Here is a 20305-nt window from a genome sequence, read left to right on the forward strand (position 1 = left end):
TTTGATGGTTTCCCACATGAACCTTAGGCTTTCTTCACTTTGTTTTGATTTTTTTTTCTGATTGATCCCTTGCCAAAGAAGTATTCAGGTATTTGTCTTCAGTCTCATTAATTCTGTCTTCCATTGCATCAATTCTACTCCTTTGCCCTTTCAATGTGTTATCTATTTCTGACAATTTAGTGTTGATCTTCTGGATTTCTATCTGTAAATTTAGAATCATTTCTAATTTTTCATTTATTTTGTCCAGACCACTTTTAAAATACAATAGAGTACAATATAATTAGATGATATATATGGTTCAGTCATAGAATTCTTGTCTACCATGTGGGAGACTCGGGTTCAATTCTCAGGTAAGGTATCTTGTGCATACACACCACCCTGTCAGTGGAGACCTGCATAGTCTCATGATAAGCAGATTTCAGTAGAACTTTCAGACTGAGAGGGACTAAGAAGAATGGCATAATATTCTACTTCCAAAAATCAGCCAATGAAAAACCTTATGGAACCCAGTGGTCAGGTCCACACTCCATTATGAGAGTGACACAGGACTGGGCAGCATTTTGTTCTGACTTGCATGGAGTTGCCATGAATTGGGAGCCAACACCACAGCAGCTAGCAGCAACAATATTGTAATTGGGGATGTGTTTTTGTGATCTCTGTATTTTGCTAGGGAGCTGAATCTGAACCTATTTCATACACACACTGAAATGGTCAGGTTAACACTGTAGTTGCTAAGTGAGTTATTTAAGGAGACCTCCACATGACTCTGATTCATGGTGGCAGTCCTAAGAAGTGCATTTGTCCATCTTTGGGGGCAAGCCATGATTTTTGAGAAGTGCCATTATCCTGACCTTATCCTGACTTTTATGCCTTTGCTGAACTGATGAGTTTTCACAAACTGGGAAGATAACATTCTGAAAAAGGCCAGCTGTTGCATCAGGGAAAGCCGCAGGAATATATCCTTTTTAACTGCTGTGAAGTGGACTTTTTATTTTTGTTTTTTCTCTTCAGAGGGCATCCTCCTTTCTCTGCCTTCCTTTCCCCCATGCCATTCCACCCTTGCTCTTTTTCTACAGATCTCGTTTGCATACTATCTGTTTGTTCTTTATCATCATTACTGAACCCAATGTTTTTGTTGCAGTGAATATTGGCTAGTCTCTGACATTATTCATTTTCATTATATGTAATTTATACACCCTGGATTCTGGTCAGGTTGGATAATTTAGCTCTGATAGATAAATCAAGGCATATGCCACTTCCTTGGTATTTTTTCAAAACTATAATATTCTTTTCATTCATTCCAATAATGATTTTTCTTGTTGTTTTGAATGCCTGTTAGTCTGACTCAAAGGTCACCTCTTCAGGGAATATCTTTCCTGACACATCCAAAGTTAGTTGCTTATTTTTGCTATGATCCTACTGTATAAGAGCTTTCAATGTGAGAAATTAACTTGTTATCCCCTACCAGACTATTCCCTTCTTTATAGTAGCCACTATGTTTTCTACATTTTAGTATAATCCCTAGTATAGTTCCTGGAGTACAACAAGGGTCCAATTGAATGCATGCATGGAAGAATTCGTGTTCTAGCATGGAAGCAACAGTATGAAATAGTGTAATCTTTCTAAGCAACACTCTCACATCAAGGAATGATTGGTTTTTCTACTGTTCCAAATATCAAGTTTTGCTTCTTTAAATTGTAATGTGTTTTTGCAAACATTTTGATGAGACAGACGTCATTCCTGAGTTATCTATAGTAGTACTTAGAGCACACTTGTCAAAGGTACTTTTAAAAGATTGCTTTGGATCCTGAGGAGATATACTTAGTAACTGTATTGAATAAGTTGTCACATAATGCAATGTACCATTGATTTATTTATATTATTTTTGTGTCTTACTGCAGGCAGAGAATTCAGCATTGGCTTTGGAAAATGAAAATCAAAGGGAACAGTATGAGAGATGTCTTGATGAGGTAAGGTGGATGGAAATATTTCATGAAAAGAGACAGGATTATTTAGGAGTCCCTTCATCATACCATAGAATAAGAGTATTGCCAGACTCTACAGAGTCTATTAGCATTTTCTCTTGCAAAGAAAATTGCAAACATGTGGCCACTGAAAAGGGAAGTGTGTTCCCCTCCCACTCCCCTGTCCTATTTCTTATACCACCACACCAAAAACAATTGTCATTTAGTGATTGCCACTCATGGCGGCCCCATGTGTATCAGATTAGAATTGTGCTTCCTAGGGTTTTCAATGACTGCTTTTTCAGAAGGAGATCGCCAGGCCTGTCTTCCGAGGTACCTTTAAGTAGACACCAACCTCCAACCTTTTGGTTAGCAGTGTAGTGTTAACTGTGCCTTCCAGGGACCCAATTTCTTATACAAGAGTCCATAAATTCCTTTTAGGTATTGGCCAACATCCTTGTGGCACAGTTGGGATAGGCTTCACTGTTGAATAAATTCCTTTTTTCCAGTGAGTGTGATCCCTTCCTATAAGTGAGGAGTATCATGTAGGGGCATCTCCAACTGTGTGCCATTTCTGTAAAAGCAAATCCTTGATTGAGGTGGGTGGGGATGGTGTTCACAGTTGACAGCCAAAGAGGAAAAAGAAAAAAATCAATAGATTGAGAATAAGCCAAGAAGAGAAGGAGAAGTGAGGAAGAAAATTGGAGCAGACTGGAAGAACAGAGGGCTGCACACTTGAGAAAATTCAATATTATTTGATGATAATGAAGAGATGATGGCAAAGATGGGTGTTTCTGAGTTTCTGGGTGGTAAGGGGAGAATTCCTGTTTTGCTCTCCTAAAGATCACACTCTCACTCCATGCTGAGTCACCCCACCAGGGCTGGCCATTTGCCTAGATGACAAGTGCTCATCAGGGATATTTTGGTGACTGCAGTCATCATTTAAATTAAGATAACTTATTTAGTCATCTGCCAAGCACCCTAAAACTAAGCATTTGCTGTTCTGTGAGATCCATTACATGTAGCTACCAACAAAAACTCTACTTGCATTTAATCTGATTCCATTTTCTTACCAATGGAAACTAATGTGTATCTTTGTCTTTTTGTCCCCACTACCAATGGGAAAACTACTTCCAACAGACTCTTCTTGATCTTTCTTATGCATATACACTGTCCCAAAGATTGGTAGGTTATATAAGAAAAACACAGGCTCAAATCCCAGTCATGCTGTTTCTTAACTGTGTGTGTCCTCTGGCGAGCAACATGTCTGATTCTCTGTTCAGTTTTCCATAGAGGACTTGGTATTTGACACCTGACATCACCACCACCACCACTACAAAACTTTCCCATCCCTCCAAACTGGAAGTGATCTCTGTCCTCTAAGTTCCAGTAAAACCAAACCAGTTGCCATTGAATTGATTCTGACTTGTGGTGAGCCAATATGTCAGAGTAGAACTGTGCTCCATAGCATTTTTAGTGGCTAATTTGTTGGTAGTAGATCTCCAGGCCTTTCTTCCAAGGTGCCTGTGAGGCAACTCAAACCTCTAACCTTTCAGTTAGTAGCCAAGGACATGAACCGTTTGCACCACCCATGGACACCTGAGTTCCCGTAGTATTTGGTATTTTCCTACATGGTGGTTCTTAAAATGTCATTCCTGGGCTAACAGTATCATCCTCACTTATTAGAATGCAAATCCCCAGGCCCCACATGTACCTACAGAATCAGAACTCTAGAGGCTGGGCCAGAAATCTGTATCAATAAGCCCCCCAGGTGATTTTGGTGCATGCCACAGTTTGAAAGCCACTGTCCTTATAGATCATTTTGTATTACAATAATTTATATGTGGCATAAGAACTCTCAAAATATCACCAGAAAATATTTAATATTTTAATTGTTTAGTATTTCTACTAAAAGTGTTTCTACTAAGTTAGTATATTAGTTACTCAGGCACAATGAATGTGTGCAGTTCTTTGCCCTATCAGGACTTAAAAAGACTCAGAGTAATCTTCAGAGTGTCCAAAGTTAAAAGAATAACTGAAGTTCAGTTGACATAAAAGGGGAAATGATGACTCAGAGTCTGTTGAGGCCAGTTCAGCCCCCATCACCCCTGTTCCCCAGGCTGTTGGTCCAATCAAAGTTTAGGGCAAGAAAGACCACATAGATGCAAGGATATTTAAAGGAACAAATACTGCCCTTGGGTCATACATATCGATCAGCAATGTTTCACTTTAACCTCTTGCACAGACATTTCCAATGAGAGTTCATCTGTATTCAAAAGTCAAATTTATGTGAATCCCACCCCAGAAACTTTGTATTTCTCACAATTCTGCTGCAGGTCATCCCTCCCCATCAGTAAAAAAGCCCACAGCATGTTCTTATGGAAATTCAAATCCTATTATCTGTGTGTTCTCCATGTCTGCTTGTGCAAGTTTCATTCGTGCGTGTGGCCAAAAAAGTTTTCACCCACAAAATCATTTCTTGTCTAGTTCCCACTGAAGTCAAGAGTTTTTAGAGGGAGGGTCCCTCTGTTCTTAATTGCAAATTTAAGTATTGCCGAAGAAGTGATTTGTAGCTGAGAACCTCCTCCTCCTTGGAGCATTACAAATGTTTTGTATTCATGAAGACTGGCCCCTTATTATACATGCCAGTTGTTTTGTAACTAATTACATGAGGGTAGACAATCCATTTCCATGCATTGTAAAAGAACACTCTCAAAGGGGTAGTTGAATGTAGTAATAATGCCAACTGGAAATTCTTTTCAAGGCTTTTTATACTAATTAGACAAACTAACAAGGTAAGGCTTTGTGTAAGTTATTTCCCTGCTAGTAAGGTGCATAAAACATACACAGGTGTATAACATGTAAATTTGAATGTTCTTTAATTCTGTTCTCACTGATTGTTATTTCTTGGGAAATGAAGAGCATATTGTAGATTTGGGGAAAATATTTTGGAGTCTGACTGTCTTCTGTGTGTTCTAGTAAATGAGTTCATTTATCCAGAAGGAAAGTGACTCACACTACACACACACACACACACACACAAACACAAACACAGAGGCTTATTAGGCAAATACATGCACCCAAGTGCAAACACTCTGGCCCCTTCTTCAGACCATCTGAACTGGGCCAGAGTTCCTAATTGTCAATGAAATACCTTGATTGGGTTTTCTGACTTTTCTATGCACCACACTGCAGAGGACAGTGGCAGTGGAAAACTTGGTAGGTGCTGTTGAGTCAGCTCCGATCTGTAGCAACCCTATGTACAACAGAACGAAACACTGCCCAGTCCTACGCCATCCTCACAATCCTTAATATGCTTGAGCCCATCATTGCAGCCACTGTGTCTATCCATCTCATTGAGGGCCTTCCCCTTTTTCTCTCACCCTCTACTTTACCAAGCATGATATCTTTCTCCATGGAGTGGTGCCTTCTGAAAACATGACCAAAGTTGGTGAGACGAAATCTGGCCATGCTCACTTTTAAGGAACCTTCTGATTGTGCTTCTTCCAGGACAGATTTGTTTGTTCTTCTGGTAGTCGTGGCATTTTCAGCAGTCTTCACCAACACCACAATTGAAAAGCATCAACTCTTCTTCAGTCTTCCATATTCATTGTCCAGCTTTCACATGCATATGAAGCTATTGAAAATACCATGGCTTGGTTTGGTGCCTCTTAGTCTTCAAAGTGACATCTTTGCTCCTTAACACCTTATAGAGGTCTTTTGCAGCAGATTAGTCCAATGCAATGTGATGTCTGATTTCTTGACTGCTAGTTCCATGGGTGCTGATTGTGGATCCAAGTAAAATGAAATCCCTGACAACTTCAAACTTTTCTCCATTTATTATGATATCCTCTTCCCAGTCTGTGTTAGTCTGGAAGCTCCACTGAAATCTGTCCACCATGGGTAACCCTGATGGTATTTGAAATACCAGTGGCATAATTTCCAACGTTACAGCAACATGCCAGCCACTACTGTACAGCAAACTGACAGAAGAGTGGTAGAGAGGAAAATTGGAACTTTGAATTTAGTTCAAAAAACAAAGTATTTATTTTACTCAAACAGTTGTTGTCAAGTTTACCCTGAGCCAATGTGTATTAGAATAGAACTATGCTCCATTGGGTTTTCAGTGGCTCATTTTTTTTTTTTTTTTTTTTTTTTTTTTAGAAGTACATCATCAGGCCTGTCTTCCAAGGCACCTCTGGGTGAACTTGAACCACAGACCTTTTGTTTAGCAGCCAAGCACATTAACTATTTACAGAATTTCTGTTTAAACCAAGGCGGTTCTAAATATAGAGAAAAGTACATTCTTAAGGATAGTTTATATCTGCCTGTGGTCCATATGGCATATGCCTAGACTTGAGGGTAGAATAATCAGTATATTCTCTATGAATATTCTACATCTGGACCCAAAGTCATCTTTAAAATCCAAGTTGATGGACACACATGGAGAATGTTCCTGCCTATGACTTTCACATGCCAAGAAATCCAACAGATGATTCTGCTCTGTGTTGGACTCTGCCTTGAGGCAACCCCTACATTCTATGTGCCACTATTCCTCTAGAACCTAGTACAATTTTTGGTACATACCAGGTACTCAATGCATGTTTGTTGAATGAATGACTGAATGAATGAGTGAGTGAAGATTATCACCAGTAAATTCGTTTCCAAATTAGTTTTTCCCTAAATCCCATATATATTTTTTTACATATGTGTATATTTTAGGCTGATTCTCCCACTCCCAATTATCTCCTCAGAGACTACACATTCACAAATTTGTATAAACCCCCCAAATAATCTGAAGAGTAAATGAGCTGGAAGGAAAATTAACCTTTTTAGAAGACTGCTTTTCGTAAGAGGTGACCACATGGACTTTGGATTTGGCAGACCTGGGTTCAAATGCTAGCACAGCCACCCTCTGGCTGTTTGATGTGGGGCAGTGTGTTTACTTGTCTGAATTTCATCCTCATTTGTGTCTTACAGGGTTGCTTTACAGAGTAAATGCACAGGGAAATTGTAGATGCTAAATGACATATATTTATACATGTATATTCCATACACAACACATTTCTTTGCTTTACAAATGAAACTTCTTATTCTTAAACCATTCTTCCTTAAACTGCTTACCTGAAAGTACATTTTATTTTCCTATATTCTACTGACCTGATTCAGATTTTAAATTTATGGGATAACTACTTTTTTATTAGGTACAGCCCTGGGGTTTTCTCTGGTTAGGTCTATTATCTCATGCATTTTTCACAACAACTTTAGAGGTAGCCAGTTCCCCTACTTTTTGGATGAGAAAAGTCAGTTTGCTCTTCTAAGCCCATACATGCCTGTGTATAATCATCAGATCCACTATTTGTACCCAAGTCTTTCTGGTGGTTCTAGCTCCATGCTCTTCTACCTTTCCCCAGCTGCCTCAATATAATGAACAAGCACAGAAGCACAGAAAACTTCTCCAAAGCACATTTTCCAAAACTTGTACTTGTTTGACTGAGTTTTTGTTTTTATTTTTAATTGTTATTGTGATTTGGGTGTAAGTTTACAAAGCATGTTCATTTTCCATACAGCAGTTCACATACACTTTGTCTCATGCAATTGATTGCAATTTCCCACAATGCATCAACTATCTCTCGCCATACTTACCTCTTCCCTGTGTTGTTCCCTCCCATGCACAACTGCTCCCTGAGCTGTCTCCCTTCTATTCTCCCATGATTTATCTCTCCAAGGAGTGTATCTACCTAGTGTAAATGTTCAGCTCATATGCCTCCCTTTTGTTTGGCTGGAAGCCATAAGAGAGGGTTCAATTGCTCTCTCAGACCAGCAAATAGTACTTTTTTTTAATGGTTTTGAGTTTTGTTCCACATTGTTCTCCCACTCCATCCAAGATTTCCTATGTAGATCCCCCTCTGAGTGGTTGACGGTGGTAGCTGGGCACCATCTAGTTCTTCTGATCTCAGAGTCATATAGGCTGAGGATCACATGGTGTGCCAGTCCCTTGAACTAATTGTTTCCATGTATCTTTGCTTTTCTTCATTCTTCTTTGCTCTGGACAAAGAGAGACCCATTGTTTCATCTAGATGGCTGCCTGCAAGCTTTTAAGATCCCAGTCACTACTCGCCAAAGTAGGATGTGGAACAATGTTTTTGTGTAGTATGTTATGCCAAATGAGCTTGCTGTCCCCTGCGACCATGGTCCCGAGCCCACAGATCCAACTACTCTCTCCCTCCAGGTAGCTGGCTGTGGCCAAAAAGTGACTAAAACCTTGTCCCTTATCAGCTCTACTATATACCTGGAAATTCTTATAGAACATACAAATACACTTGTAGAAACATTGTCTGCCAAACCTATACATGCTCATAGGCACACTCCACCCTATGTAGACATACCTAATACTTCAACCTGTCCACTTATTTATTCAGCCATACATCTATGTTTGCCATCACTAACAACACAGCACTGTATGTGCAAAAGGGTTCATCTTTGTTATCTGTACCTCCCATGCACCTCTCTATGTCTTCCTCTTTGTCAGTGCCACCGTGTTGATCACTCACATTTGGTACATTACCCTTCCCTTCACTCAAATCAATACTTGTCTCTACTATCTGGTAATGTTCTCTCCCCTTGCCTCCCACCCCTAGTAATCAACAAAGAAAATTTCCTTCCACATATAAACCTTCCCTTGACTTTTTACAATAATGGACTAATATCATATTTGTCCTTCTGTGATTTATTTATTTCACTCAGCATAATGTCCTCCAAGTTCATCCACGTTATGCGGTGTTTTGTAGATTCTACCTTATTCTTTAGGGTTGCATAGTATTCCATTGTGTATATGTACTACAGTGTGGTTATCCATTCTTCTGTTGATGGGCACATAGGTTGTTTCCATCTCTTGGCTATTGTAAATAGTGCTGCGATAAACATGGGTGTGCATATATCTATTCTTGTCATGGCTCTCACTTCTTTACGATATATACCTAGTAATGAAATTGCTGGGTCAAATGGTATTTCTAATTTCAACTTTTTAAGGATTGCCATACTGCTTACCACAGTGGTTGTATCATCTGACAGTTCCACCAGCAGTGTATGAGAGTCCCAATCTCTCCACATCCTCACCAGCACTTGTTATTTTCTGTCTTGTTGAACTTTGCTACTAGTGCTGGAGCAAGATGGTATCCCATTGCTCTTTTGATTTGCATCTCTCTCATGGCTAATGATTGTGAGCATTTCTTCCTCTGTTTGTTGGTCACCTGAATATCTTCTTTGGTGAAGTGGCTATTCATGTCTTCTGTCCATTTTTAAGTGGATTATGTCTCTTTTTGTTGTTGAGGTGTTGGAGTTCTCTATAAATTTTAGAAATACATCTCTTGTCAGATATATCATTGCCAAATATTTTGTCTCAATCTGTAGTTTCTCTTTTCACTCTTTGGAAGAAGTCTTTGGAAGCACATAAGAATTTAATTTTTAGAAGGTCCCATTCATCTAGTTTATCTTTTTCTACTGTTTGTGCATTTTGGATTATGCCTAATAGTCTATTTATGCCATATATTAGGGCCCCTAAATTTGCCCCTAGTTTTTCCTTGGGGAACTTTACAGTTTTAGGTTTCACATCTATGTCTTTGATCCATCTGTAGTTAGTTTTTGTGTATGGTATAAGGTACAGATCTTTTTTCATTTTTCTGCAAATGGATGTCCAGTTTTGCCTGCAGCATTTATTAAACAGGCAACCTCTTCACCATTTAGAGGATTTCAGCCCTTTGTCAAAATCAGCTGACCATAGGTCGATGGATCTATTTCTGGGTTCCCAGTTCTATTCCATTGGTTTATGGGTCTGTTGTTATACGAATACTAGGCAGTTTTGACTACTGTAGCTGTATAGTAGGTTTGGAGATCTGGCATTGTAAGACCTCCTACTTTGTTCTTTTTCAATAGTGCTTTGCTTATCCAGGTTTTTTTTCCTTTCCATATAAAGTTAGTGATTGTTTTTTCCATATCCTTAAAGAATGTTGATGGAATCTGGATTAGGATTGCATTGAATGTATAGATTGCTTTGGGTAGAATTGACATTTTCTCTGTGTTCAATCTTCCTATCCACGAGCGTGGGATGTTCTTGCATTTTTGTAGATCTCTTATAGTTTCTTGAAGTAATCTTTCGTAGTTTTCTTTGTACATGTCTTTTGTGTCCCTGATAAGATTTATTCTCAAGTATTTTATTTTTTGGGTAGTTCTGGTGGCATAGTGCCTAAGGTATTTGACTGCTAACCAGAAGGCTGGTGGTTCAAACCCACCAACCACTCCTCAGAAGGAAGGTTGGAGAATCTACTTCCATAGTGATACCACCTCAGAAACCCAAGGAGGGGTTGTTGTGAGTTGGATCCCACTTGATGGCAGTAGGGTATTGTAAATGGTAATGTTTTCTTTATTTCTTTTTCAGCAATCTCTTTGCTGGTATAGAGGAATCCAAGTGATTTTTGGATGTTGATCTTGTATCCTGCCACTATGCTAAATATCTCAATTAGTTCCAGGATTTTTTTTTTGTTTTGTTTTGCTGAGTCTCTTAGGCTTTCTATATGCAGGATCATATCATTAGCAAATAGGGATAGTTTTAATTCTTCCTTACCAACTTGGATGCCTTTGATTTCCCTTTCTTGCCTTTTTGCCCTGACTAGGACTTCAAATACAATGTTGAATAGAAGTGGTGATAGAGGGCATCCTTGTCTGGTTCCTGTTCACAAGGGGAATGGTTTCAGTCTCTCTCCATTGACAATAACATTGGCTGTTGGTTTTGCATATATGCCCTTTATTATGTTGATGAATGTCCCTTCTGTTCCTATTTTGCTGAGAGTTTTGATCAGGAATGTGTATTGGATTTTATCAAATGCCTTTTATGCATTGATTGACATGATCATGTGGTTCTTTGCCTTTCTTTTATTTATGTAATGGATGATGTTGATCATTTTTCTAATGTTGAACCATCCTTGTGTACCTGATATACATCCCACTTGGTCATAGGTATTATTTTTTTGATATGTTGTTGGAGTCCATTGGCTAGGATTTTGTTGAAGAGTTTTACTTCCATATTCATGAGGGAGATTGGTCTATAGTTTTCCTTTTGAGTGATGTCTTTGCCGGGTTTGGTCTCAAGGTTATACTTACTTTATAAAATGAATTTGACAGGATCCTATCCTTTTCCATGTTCTGGAGTAGTTTGAGTAGGAATGGTGTCAGTTCTCTCAACATTTGGTAGGATTGTCTGGTGAAACTGTCTGAGCCAGGACTTTTTTGTTGTTAGTAATTTTTTTTATGACCTGTTCAGTTTCTTCTTTTGTTATGGGTCTGTTCAACTTTTCTACCTCAGTCTGTGTTGGTTTAGGTAAGTAGTGTGCTTCTAGAAATCTATCCATTTCTTCTAGATTTTTCTAATTTGTTGGAGTATAGTTCTTCATACTATCCTGATATTATCTTTTTTATTTCAGTTGGTTTTCTTGTGATGTCACCCAATTCATTTCTTATTCATGTCATTTGTCTTCTCTCCCTGTTTTTCTTTGTTAAATTTGCCAGTGGTTTGTCAATTTTATTAATCTTTTCAAAAAACCAACTTCTAGTCTTGTTGATTTTTTCTATTGCTTTTCTATTTTCTTTTTCATTTATTTCTGCTCATATCTTTATTATTTCCTTTCTTCTGGTACTGTAGGTTTTTCTTGCTGTTCTTTTGCTAATTATTGGAGATGTTGGTCTAAGGTATTGATTTTGGCTTTCTTCTTTTTGATGTGCGCATTTATTGCTACAAATTGGCCTCTGATCACTGCTTTTGCTGTGTCCCAAAAATTTTGATATGTTGTATTTTGATTGAAAGAATTTTTTAATTTCATTTTTTATTTCTTCTTTTATGCAGTCATTCTGAAGAAGTGTGTTGTTCGGTTTCCATGTGTTTGCTCTTTTTCTATTGATCTTCCTATTGTTGATTTATAATTTTGTAGCATTGTGATCTGAAAAGATGGTTTGTAGTATTTCAGTGTTTTTAAATTTATTAAGGCATGCTTTTTGGCCTAACATATGGTCTAACATGGAGAATGTTCCATGTGCATTGGAGAAGACTATATATTGTGCTGTTGTTGGATGAAGTGCTCTCTAGATGTCTGTAAGCTCAGGTTGGTGGATTACTGTTTAGTTCTTCTGCGTCTTTGTTGAATTTCTTTCCAGTTGTTCTATCTTTCATTGAAAGTGGTGTATTAAAGTCTCCTACTATGACTGTCACCAAGGCCTAGGCCATATTTTCCAAGTACTCGTAACTCTTCTTTGTTTGCAACTTTTGCATTCCAGTCCCCAGTGATAATCAACACATCTTCATTTCATGTTTGGTCAATTTCAGACTGCAGAAGTTTTCTCATCTTTGGCTTTGATGATTGGTGCATGTATTTGAATAATAGTAGTATTAACTGGTTTCCCTTGTACGCATATGGATATTATTTTATCATTAAAAGCACTATACTTCAGGATAGATCTTTAAACAGTCATTGTCATGATGAATGCCACACCATTCCTCTTCAATTTCTCATTCTTGTCATAGTAGATCATATGGTTGTCTGATTTAAAATGGGTAAAACCATTGTCCTTAGTGATAGAAATAACACAGGATATCACATGATAGAATTTTGCAAGACCAATGATTTATTCATTGCAAATAACTTTTTTTCAACAACATAAGTGATGGCTGTACACGTGGACTTCACCATGAAGGCTCAGGAATCAAATTGACTACATTTGTGGGAAGAGGATGGAGAAGTTCATATCTTCAGCCAGAACAAGGCCAGGAGTTGATTGTGGAACAGACCATCAACTGCTCACATGCACATTTCAAGTTGAAGACAATTTAAGCAAGTCAATGAGAACCAAAATATGACCTTTAATATATCCTTCCTGAATTCGGAGACCATCTAAAGAATAGATTTGACTCACTTAACTCCCATGACTGAAAACCAGAATTGTGAGATGACATCAGGAATATCATCCATGAAGAAAACAAGAGGTCATTAAAAAGATAAGAAAGGAAGAAAGACCAATATGGGTATCAGAAAAGACTCTGAAACTTGACCTTGAGTGGAGAGTAGCTAAAGTGAATGGAAGAAATGACAAGATAAAAGAGTTGAGCAGAAGATTTCAAAGAGCAGCCCGAGAAGACAATGCCAATTGCTATAATGAAATGTGCAAAGACCTGGAGTTAGAAAACCAAAAGGAAAGAACATGCTTGGTATTTCTCAAGCTAAAAGAACCAACAAAAAATTTAAGCCTTGAGTTGCAATATTGGAAAATTCTATGGGCAAAATATTGAACGATGCAGGAAACATCAAAAGAAGATGAAAGGAATACACAGAGTCACTGTACCAAAAAGAACTGGTCAATGTTCATCCATTTCAGGAAGTGACATATGATCAAGAACCAATGGTATTTGAAGGAAGAAGTCAAAGCTGCACTGAAGGAATTGGCAAAGAATGTTCCAGGAATTGACAGAATACCCATTGAGATGTTTCAACCAACAGATGCCATGCTGGAGGCACTCACTCAGCTATGCCAGGACATTTGAAAGACAGCTACCTGGCCAACTGACTGCAAGAGATTCATATTTGAACCCATTCCAAAGAAAGATGATCCCACAGAATGTGGAAATTATTGAACAATAATATCATTAATAACTCATGCAAGTAAAATCTTACTGAAGATAATTCAAAAATGGTTTCAGCAGTATATTGACAAAGAGCTTCCAGAAATGCAAGCTGGATTCAGAAGAGGATATAGGATGAGGGATATCATTGCTGATGTTAGATGGGTCTTAGCTGAAAGCAAAGAATACCAGAAAGATGTTTACTTATGTTTTATTGACTATGCAAAAGCATTTGATTGTGCAGATCATAACAAATTATGGATAACATTGAGAAGAATGGTAATTCCAGAACCTTTGGTTGTACTCATGGGGGACCTGTAAATAGACCAGGAGGCTGTCATTTGAACAGAACAAGGGGATACTGCATGGTTCAAAATCAAGAAGAAAGTGCATCAAGGTTGTATCTTTCACCATACTTATTCAGTTTGTATGCTGAACAAATGATTCAAGAAGCTGGATTATATGGATTGGCATCAGTATTGGGGGAAGACTCATTAACAACCTGCAATACACAAATGACACAACATTGCTTGCTGAAAATGATGATGACTTGAAGCACTTACTGATGAAGATTGAAGATGACAGTCTGCTGTATGGATTACACCTCAATATAAAGAAAACAAAAATTCTCACAGCTTGTCCAATAAACAGCTTCATGATAAATGGAGAAAAGATTGAAGTTGTCAAGGACTTTATATTACTTGGTTCTACAATCAACACCAATGGAGGCATCACTCAAGACATCAGACGATGTATTGCATTGGACAAATCTGCTGCAAAAGACCTCTTTCAAGTGCTGAAGAGTAAAGATGTCACCTTGAAGACTAAGGCACACCTAATCTAAGCCATGGTATTTTCAGTCACCTCATATGCATGTGAGATCTGGACAATGAATAAGGAAGACCGAGGAAGAGTTGCTGCTTTTGACTTGTGGTGTTGGAGAAGAATGCTAAGAGTACCATGGTCTGCTGAAAGGACTTAACAAATCTGTCCTGGAAGAACTGTAGCTGGAATGCTCCTTGGAAGCAAGAATGGCCAGATTTCATCTCACCTACTTTGGTCATGAAGGAACCCTTCCCTGGAGAAGGATATCATCCTTGGTAAAGTGGAGGGTCAACAAAGAAGGGGAAGGCCCTCAATAGATAGATTGGAACAGTGGCTGCAACAATGGGCTCAGGTATAGCAATGATCATGAGGCTGACACATGACCGACAGTGTTTCATTCTGTTGTACATAGGGTCGCTATGAATCAGAGACGATGGCACCTAACGACAACGATACTACGACTGTGGAGTCATCTGTTTGTCTTTTCAGATCTGTGAAAGTCTGATGTATGTGTTTTGGGGCTCTTTCATTGGGTCCATAAATATTTATTATGGTCATATCTTCTTGTCTATTGATCCTTTAATTGTTATATATTGTCCTTCCTTGTCTCTTATGGTGGTTTTTGTCTTAAAGTCAATTTGATCAGAAATTAATATCGCCATTCTTGCTCTTTTTTTGGCAGCCATATGCTTGATACATTTTTTTCCAACCTTTGATTTACTCTATTTTTGTCTTTCTCTCTGAGGTGTGTCTCTTGAAGACAGCAAATGATGGGTTACATTTTCTTATTCATTCTGCAACTCTCCATCTTTTGTTTGGTGCATTTAATCCATTGACGTTCAATGTAATTATTGACAAGTATGAATTTGTTGCTGACATTTTGTTATGTTGTTTTTCATGGTGTTCCTGGTTTCTTTGTTTCATATAATTTTCTGTGCTGAGTTCATTTTGTTTATGAATTGTGTTATCATTTCCTTTCTTGTTGTTGTTTTAGTATTTGCTAAATATTTGTGCTTGTCATATTTCTTATTGTGATGTGAAGGTTTATCATGTTTCTTTGAGGTTACTTTGTGAGTTATAATTTTCTCCCCAAGTTTAAAACAGTGGATTTTATATTACAACTCTCTTGACTTCCTCTCCATTTAGAAGCTCTTAACTACACTATTTTTTCCCTCTTTTTGGTTTGTAGTTGTCCTCATTTGCCACTTGATGTCTCTGGTTCCCTGTTTACAATCTTGTAAGCTTATTTTCCTTTGGATACTTCCATAAGTGGGTTATATTTTCTGGGTTATGTCATGTTGTGTATTAATGGTCAGTTGTTGTTTGCAATTATTGGTTCTCTGTCCAAAGGATTCCCTTTAGTAGGTCTTGTGAGGTTGGTCTGGTGTTCACAAATTCCCTTAATTTATGCTCATCTGGAAATTTCATAACTTCACCATCATATTTAGGGCACAAGTTTGCTGGGTATATAATTGTTGGTTGGAAATTTTTTTCTTTCCGTGTTTTACATATACCATGCATTGCCTTCTCACCTGCATGGTTTCTGCTGAGAAATCAGAGCTTAGTCATATTGGTTGCCCTTTGTAGGTAACTTTTCGTTTTCCCGTACTACTTTCAGAATTAGAATTCTTTCTTTGTCTTTGGTTTTGGTGAGTTTGATGGTGATATATCTTGGTGATTTTCTTTTGGACTGTATCCTGTTTGTAGCTCATCGGACTTCCTGAATGAATATATTCTTATCTTTCATCATATTAGGAAAGTTCTCTTCTAACAAATCTTGAACAATTTTCTCAATGGTTTTATTTTCCAATTCCTGTTCTGGAATTCCAATTACATGTAGGTTATTCCCTTTAATGGAATCCTACGTGAATCTTAGGCTTTCTTCATTTTCTTTTTATCTTTTTTTCTGATTTATCCCTTTCCAAAGAAATATTCAGGTATTTGTCTTCAATCTCATTAATTGTCTTCCATTGATTTGATTCTGCTCCTTTGCCTTGTCAATGTGTTATCTATTTCTGAAAATTTGGTATTAATCTTCTGGATTTCTGTCTGTAGATTTTGTATCATTTCTAATTTTTCATTTATTTAGTCTTTTTTTCCCTTATATTTTCTTCTGAAATTATTCTAGGGTTTTGTCTGTGTTTTACTTAATTTTGTCAGTGTTTTCCTTGGGGTGTCTCTTAATCCTTTGAAAGTACCTAAATATAATTCTTTTCAATTCCTTATCAGGGAGTTCCAGTGCTGCTACTTCTTCAGGGATGTGTTTTGGTCTGTATCCTGCTCCCTTGTTTCTCCTGCTTTATCTTGCTTCTTTATGTGGACTGTGATGGTCTGTTGTCTCTGAAACATTGTGACTTTGTTGTATTTATATTTAATTGGTGATTGTGTGTTGGAGTGATTCACCCAAGATTTTCATTTTCTCTGTTTTTTTCTTTGGGGATATATCTGAGTAAGCAGAATACTATTCTCCTCTATTTTGTAGTTGGCAGCACTTTTGCACTCACCATCTGTCACCAGTGGATGTGATAGAGAATAAGAGTGGCTGCACAGATCTCTGTTAACTGTTTGTGAAGAGCATTTAAGCAGTTGATGCAGAAGGACGTGGTGGCTCTCAGTAAGTGGAGCTACAGGAGGTGCAGATATGGTGTGGTCCTATTGGCATGGTTGCTCCCTCCCACTCAGACAAAACAACAATCAAAAAACCATTAAAAAAAAGTAAAAGCAAGAGGACAAAAACACACACCACATAAACACCCAGAAACAATCACCAAAAAGAGAAAAAAGAAAAAGGAAAAAAAAAAAAAAAAAGAGGAAAGGCAATAAATGAGAGAAAATATTTAAAGAACTACTTAAAAACACCAAAAGAAATATGAATAGAAAAAAAAGGGAGGGAGAACCCTGCAATATCTGAGGAGGGGGTGACAAGAGAAAAGGGGTAGAGTAGGAAAATAATGAAGAAAAATAATGGGAAAAATGCAAAAGAAAAACAAAGAATGAGAAACACAAAAAAGAGTAATGGGAACCAGGAAAAGGGAGGAGACAAAATGCAGAAAATTAGATTCTGGGAAGGCAAGAAGAAGGAATAATAATAAAAATGACAAAAGAAAAAAAAGAACAGAAAAAAAAAAAAAATCTGGACAGGGCAGGGCACCCAGGCTCAGTCACAGCACACAGACTGGGATGGAATTCCTGCTGGCCCAGAAGGTGGGTGGGAGTGGGGCATGGCCACACCTCCATTCACCAAAAGGTTGTGGGATATGAGAGTAACAAGGGGAATACTGCACCTTTCCAGTTCTCAGTGTCTGGTATGTCCTTGCATTCCCCAGGAAGTGGAGTCTGTTCTTAGGTTCCTGGAATCTGAGAGATCTAAAGTAAAGTAAAGATCTTTAAGTATCTAAAATGGTCGAACTGCTTGTAAACATTCAAAATGGCTGCACTCTCTGGACAGCCAAAAGTCCGTGGCTCAACCTGTCTCCCTATCTTCATTGTTTTGCCTTTTATTCACCAGCCACCAGTGCAGTCCTCCATGTAGCACCTGGCTAGCAGGGATAATTTTTAGGTTAATTCTCAGGTAGGTCATAACACCACTTGGCAACATCCAAGCTGTCCATGCTGTCAGGATCGCTGACAGTCCACAGCCCTGTATGTCTCCTTTTTGCTGTTCTCAGTCAAGTTCTTCCACCAGTTGGAGTTTAGTCCATTTCTATATCCTTTGTTTCACAGCTCAGGGATCCAGGATTATGTTCTGTATCTGTGTTAATTGGTTCCTCATTTCTTCGTTGAAGAGGGTCTGTGTAGTTTGCCTATTCCACCATCTTACTGTAACTCCCCTTTTTTGACTGAGTTTTGAAGTCATTCTGCAGGCATGAGGATTGCTTTGCATAATGAAATAGCACACAAAAGAAAGTATGAAAGCAAGACCAACAGGCAGGATGGTCATAAAAAGTAAATTTTCTGAGTTCCTCATGTCCCCAACCAATCAACCAGAAAGGCTCTTTTCTTCTATCCCACTCCTAGGCTTGTTCCTACATGAGTAAGAATTGGCTCCATCTGTGGACAAACTGGGGTCCCTAGGTGGCATAAATAGGTAAGCATTCAGTTACTAGTCAAAAGGTGATTCAAACAAATCCTCCCATCCACCCTGAGATGCCTTGGAAGAAAGACCTGTTGATCTGCTTCTAGAAGTCACAGGCTTTGAAACATTGTGGAGCAGTTCTACTCTGTAACACTTGAGGTTTCCATGAGTCACTCAACAGTTTTTCTGGATTTACCTCCTGGTGTGGCTCATTCAGCCACAGTGGCTGTTATGCAGGCAAATAACCTTCTCTGCATGCCCAACTTCTCCTTCCTCTGCAGGCACCTCCCATGAAGGCATGGAGGATCCTGACTCCTGGAAGTCTGAGTAGAGATGGAAGGTCAGCGAGGTTAGAGTAGGTGACCTGGATAATAAAATTGTTACTGAGAGAGACACTTAGCCTTGTACTTGCCTCACTGTCTCACCTGCAGTTCTCCTCCATCTCCTAGGAGCAAAGGAGAGGGGTCTTCAAAGAGAGACTAGGGAGGGTCATAAAGCAAGCCAGGGGCTTCAAGCACTGTCAGCATTGCTCAGTGTCTCAGATCCCCCTGGTTCAGCCTAGCTGCTGCTATATTTTCTTTCTTCTAAGAGGAAAGCTGTCAGATGACACTGGAAGTTAACTGTTTTCATTAGCTGAACCTGCAGATGGATGATTTTTTTTTTTTCAACCCACATGCTTAGGGCATAACACTAGGATGAGGACAGGGACCCATTCCTGGGACCACCTTGTGAGCCGATTAGAGGTTGCAGGTTGTATATTACATGCACGTGTGCCAAACAACTGTTCTGTTGATACAGCAGGGAAGCTAAGCTGTTAGAAAGTAATAACAAACTTAGGAAACTACTTTTATTGACAACACAATGGACAGCATTTGTGCTGCCTGCCTGCTCTTCTGCAAAGAACCCTTGAGTCCTTCTCAGTGATATAGTGCCATGTCAGTAGGTAAAGAAATAGTAGATTAAAGTATCTTTGTTCAATTATCAAGTAGAGCAAACACTTGTTCAAAGTACATGCCAGAAGGAACGATGTCAGATATAGAATCTGTAAGCCTGCAGGACAACATACTTAGATTTCACAGATATAATGTACTTACTACTCCTGTGGGCTGTTACAGTTAGGATATTAGTCTATGTGTCCTGTTAAATCATGTATAGAGCTATTTTATGTGACCACTGTTCCACAGACTGGTTTTAGTGAGGGACCAGTTTGGAGGAAGAAAAGAAAATATTGATATTAGGCAGGCTATGAGAATATAAATCAAATCCAAAGTTTGAGACTCAAAAGAATTTAATTATTTATGAAATGAATTAACTTTGGCACTTTGTTCTTCTTTACACCTGCATGAATAGTTCAATTCTTGTTTGTTTTTCAAAAAAATCTTACCAAGAGTGAAATAGAAGATATGTGTTGTTGTTGTTAAATGCCATGAGTCAGTTCTGACTCATAATGACCCTGTGGACAACAGAACAAAACACTGCCCAGTCCTGTGCCAGCCTCACAATCCTTGCTATACCTGAGCCCATTGTTGCAGCCACTGTGTCCATCCATCTTGTTGGGGGCCTTCCTCTTTTTCAGTGGCCCTCCATTTTACCAAGTATAATATCTATCTTGAGGGAATGGTCCATTCTAACAACACAAAGTGTTGTTGTTGTTGTTAAGTGCCGTCGAGTCGTTTCCGACTCATAACGACCCCATGCACAGCAGAACGAAACACTGCCCGATCCCGCGCCAGCCCCACAATCCCTGCTATACTTGAGCCCATCATCGCAGCCACC

The 20305-nt window shown here is 38.5% G+C and overlaps 1 protein-coding gene across 1 annotated transcript in view; it reads left to right on the top strand.

Annotated features, from left to right (window-relative positions):
• The window catches only part of NCKAP5 (NCK associated protein 5), a 988332-nt gene that overhangs the window by 739677 nt on the left and 228350 nt on the right, over positions 1 to 20305 (top strand). The window contains exon 7 of the mRNA XM_007938042.2: positions 1902 to 1970. Coding sequence (XP_007936233.2) covers positions 1902 to 1970 — 69 coding nt within the window. The remainder of the gene's footprint in view (positions 1 to 1901; positions 1971 to 20305) is intronic.

The sequence above is a fragment of the Orycteropus afer genome, unplaced genomic scaffold (genome assembly GCF_000298275.1).
Source record: "Orycteropus afer afer isolate SDZICR_OR568_19922 unplaced genomic scaffold, OryAfe1.0 scaffold00004, whole genome shotgun sequence".
NCBI classification, from domain to species: domain Eukaryota; kingdom Metazoa; phylum Chordata; class Mammalia; order Tubulidentata; family Orycteropodidae; genus Orycteropus; species Orycteropus afer.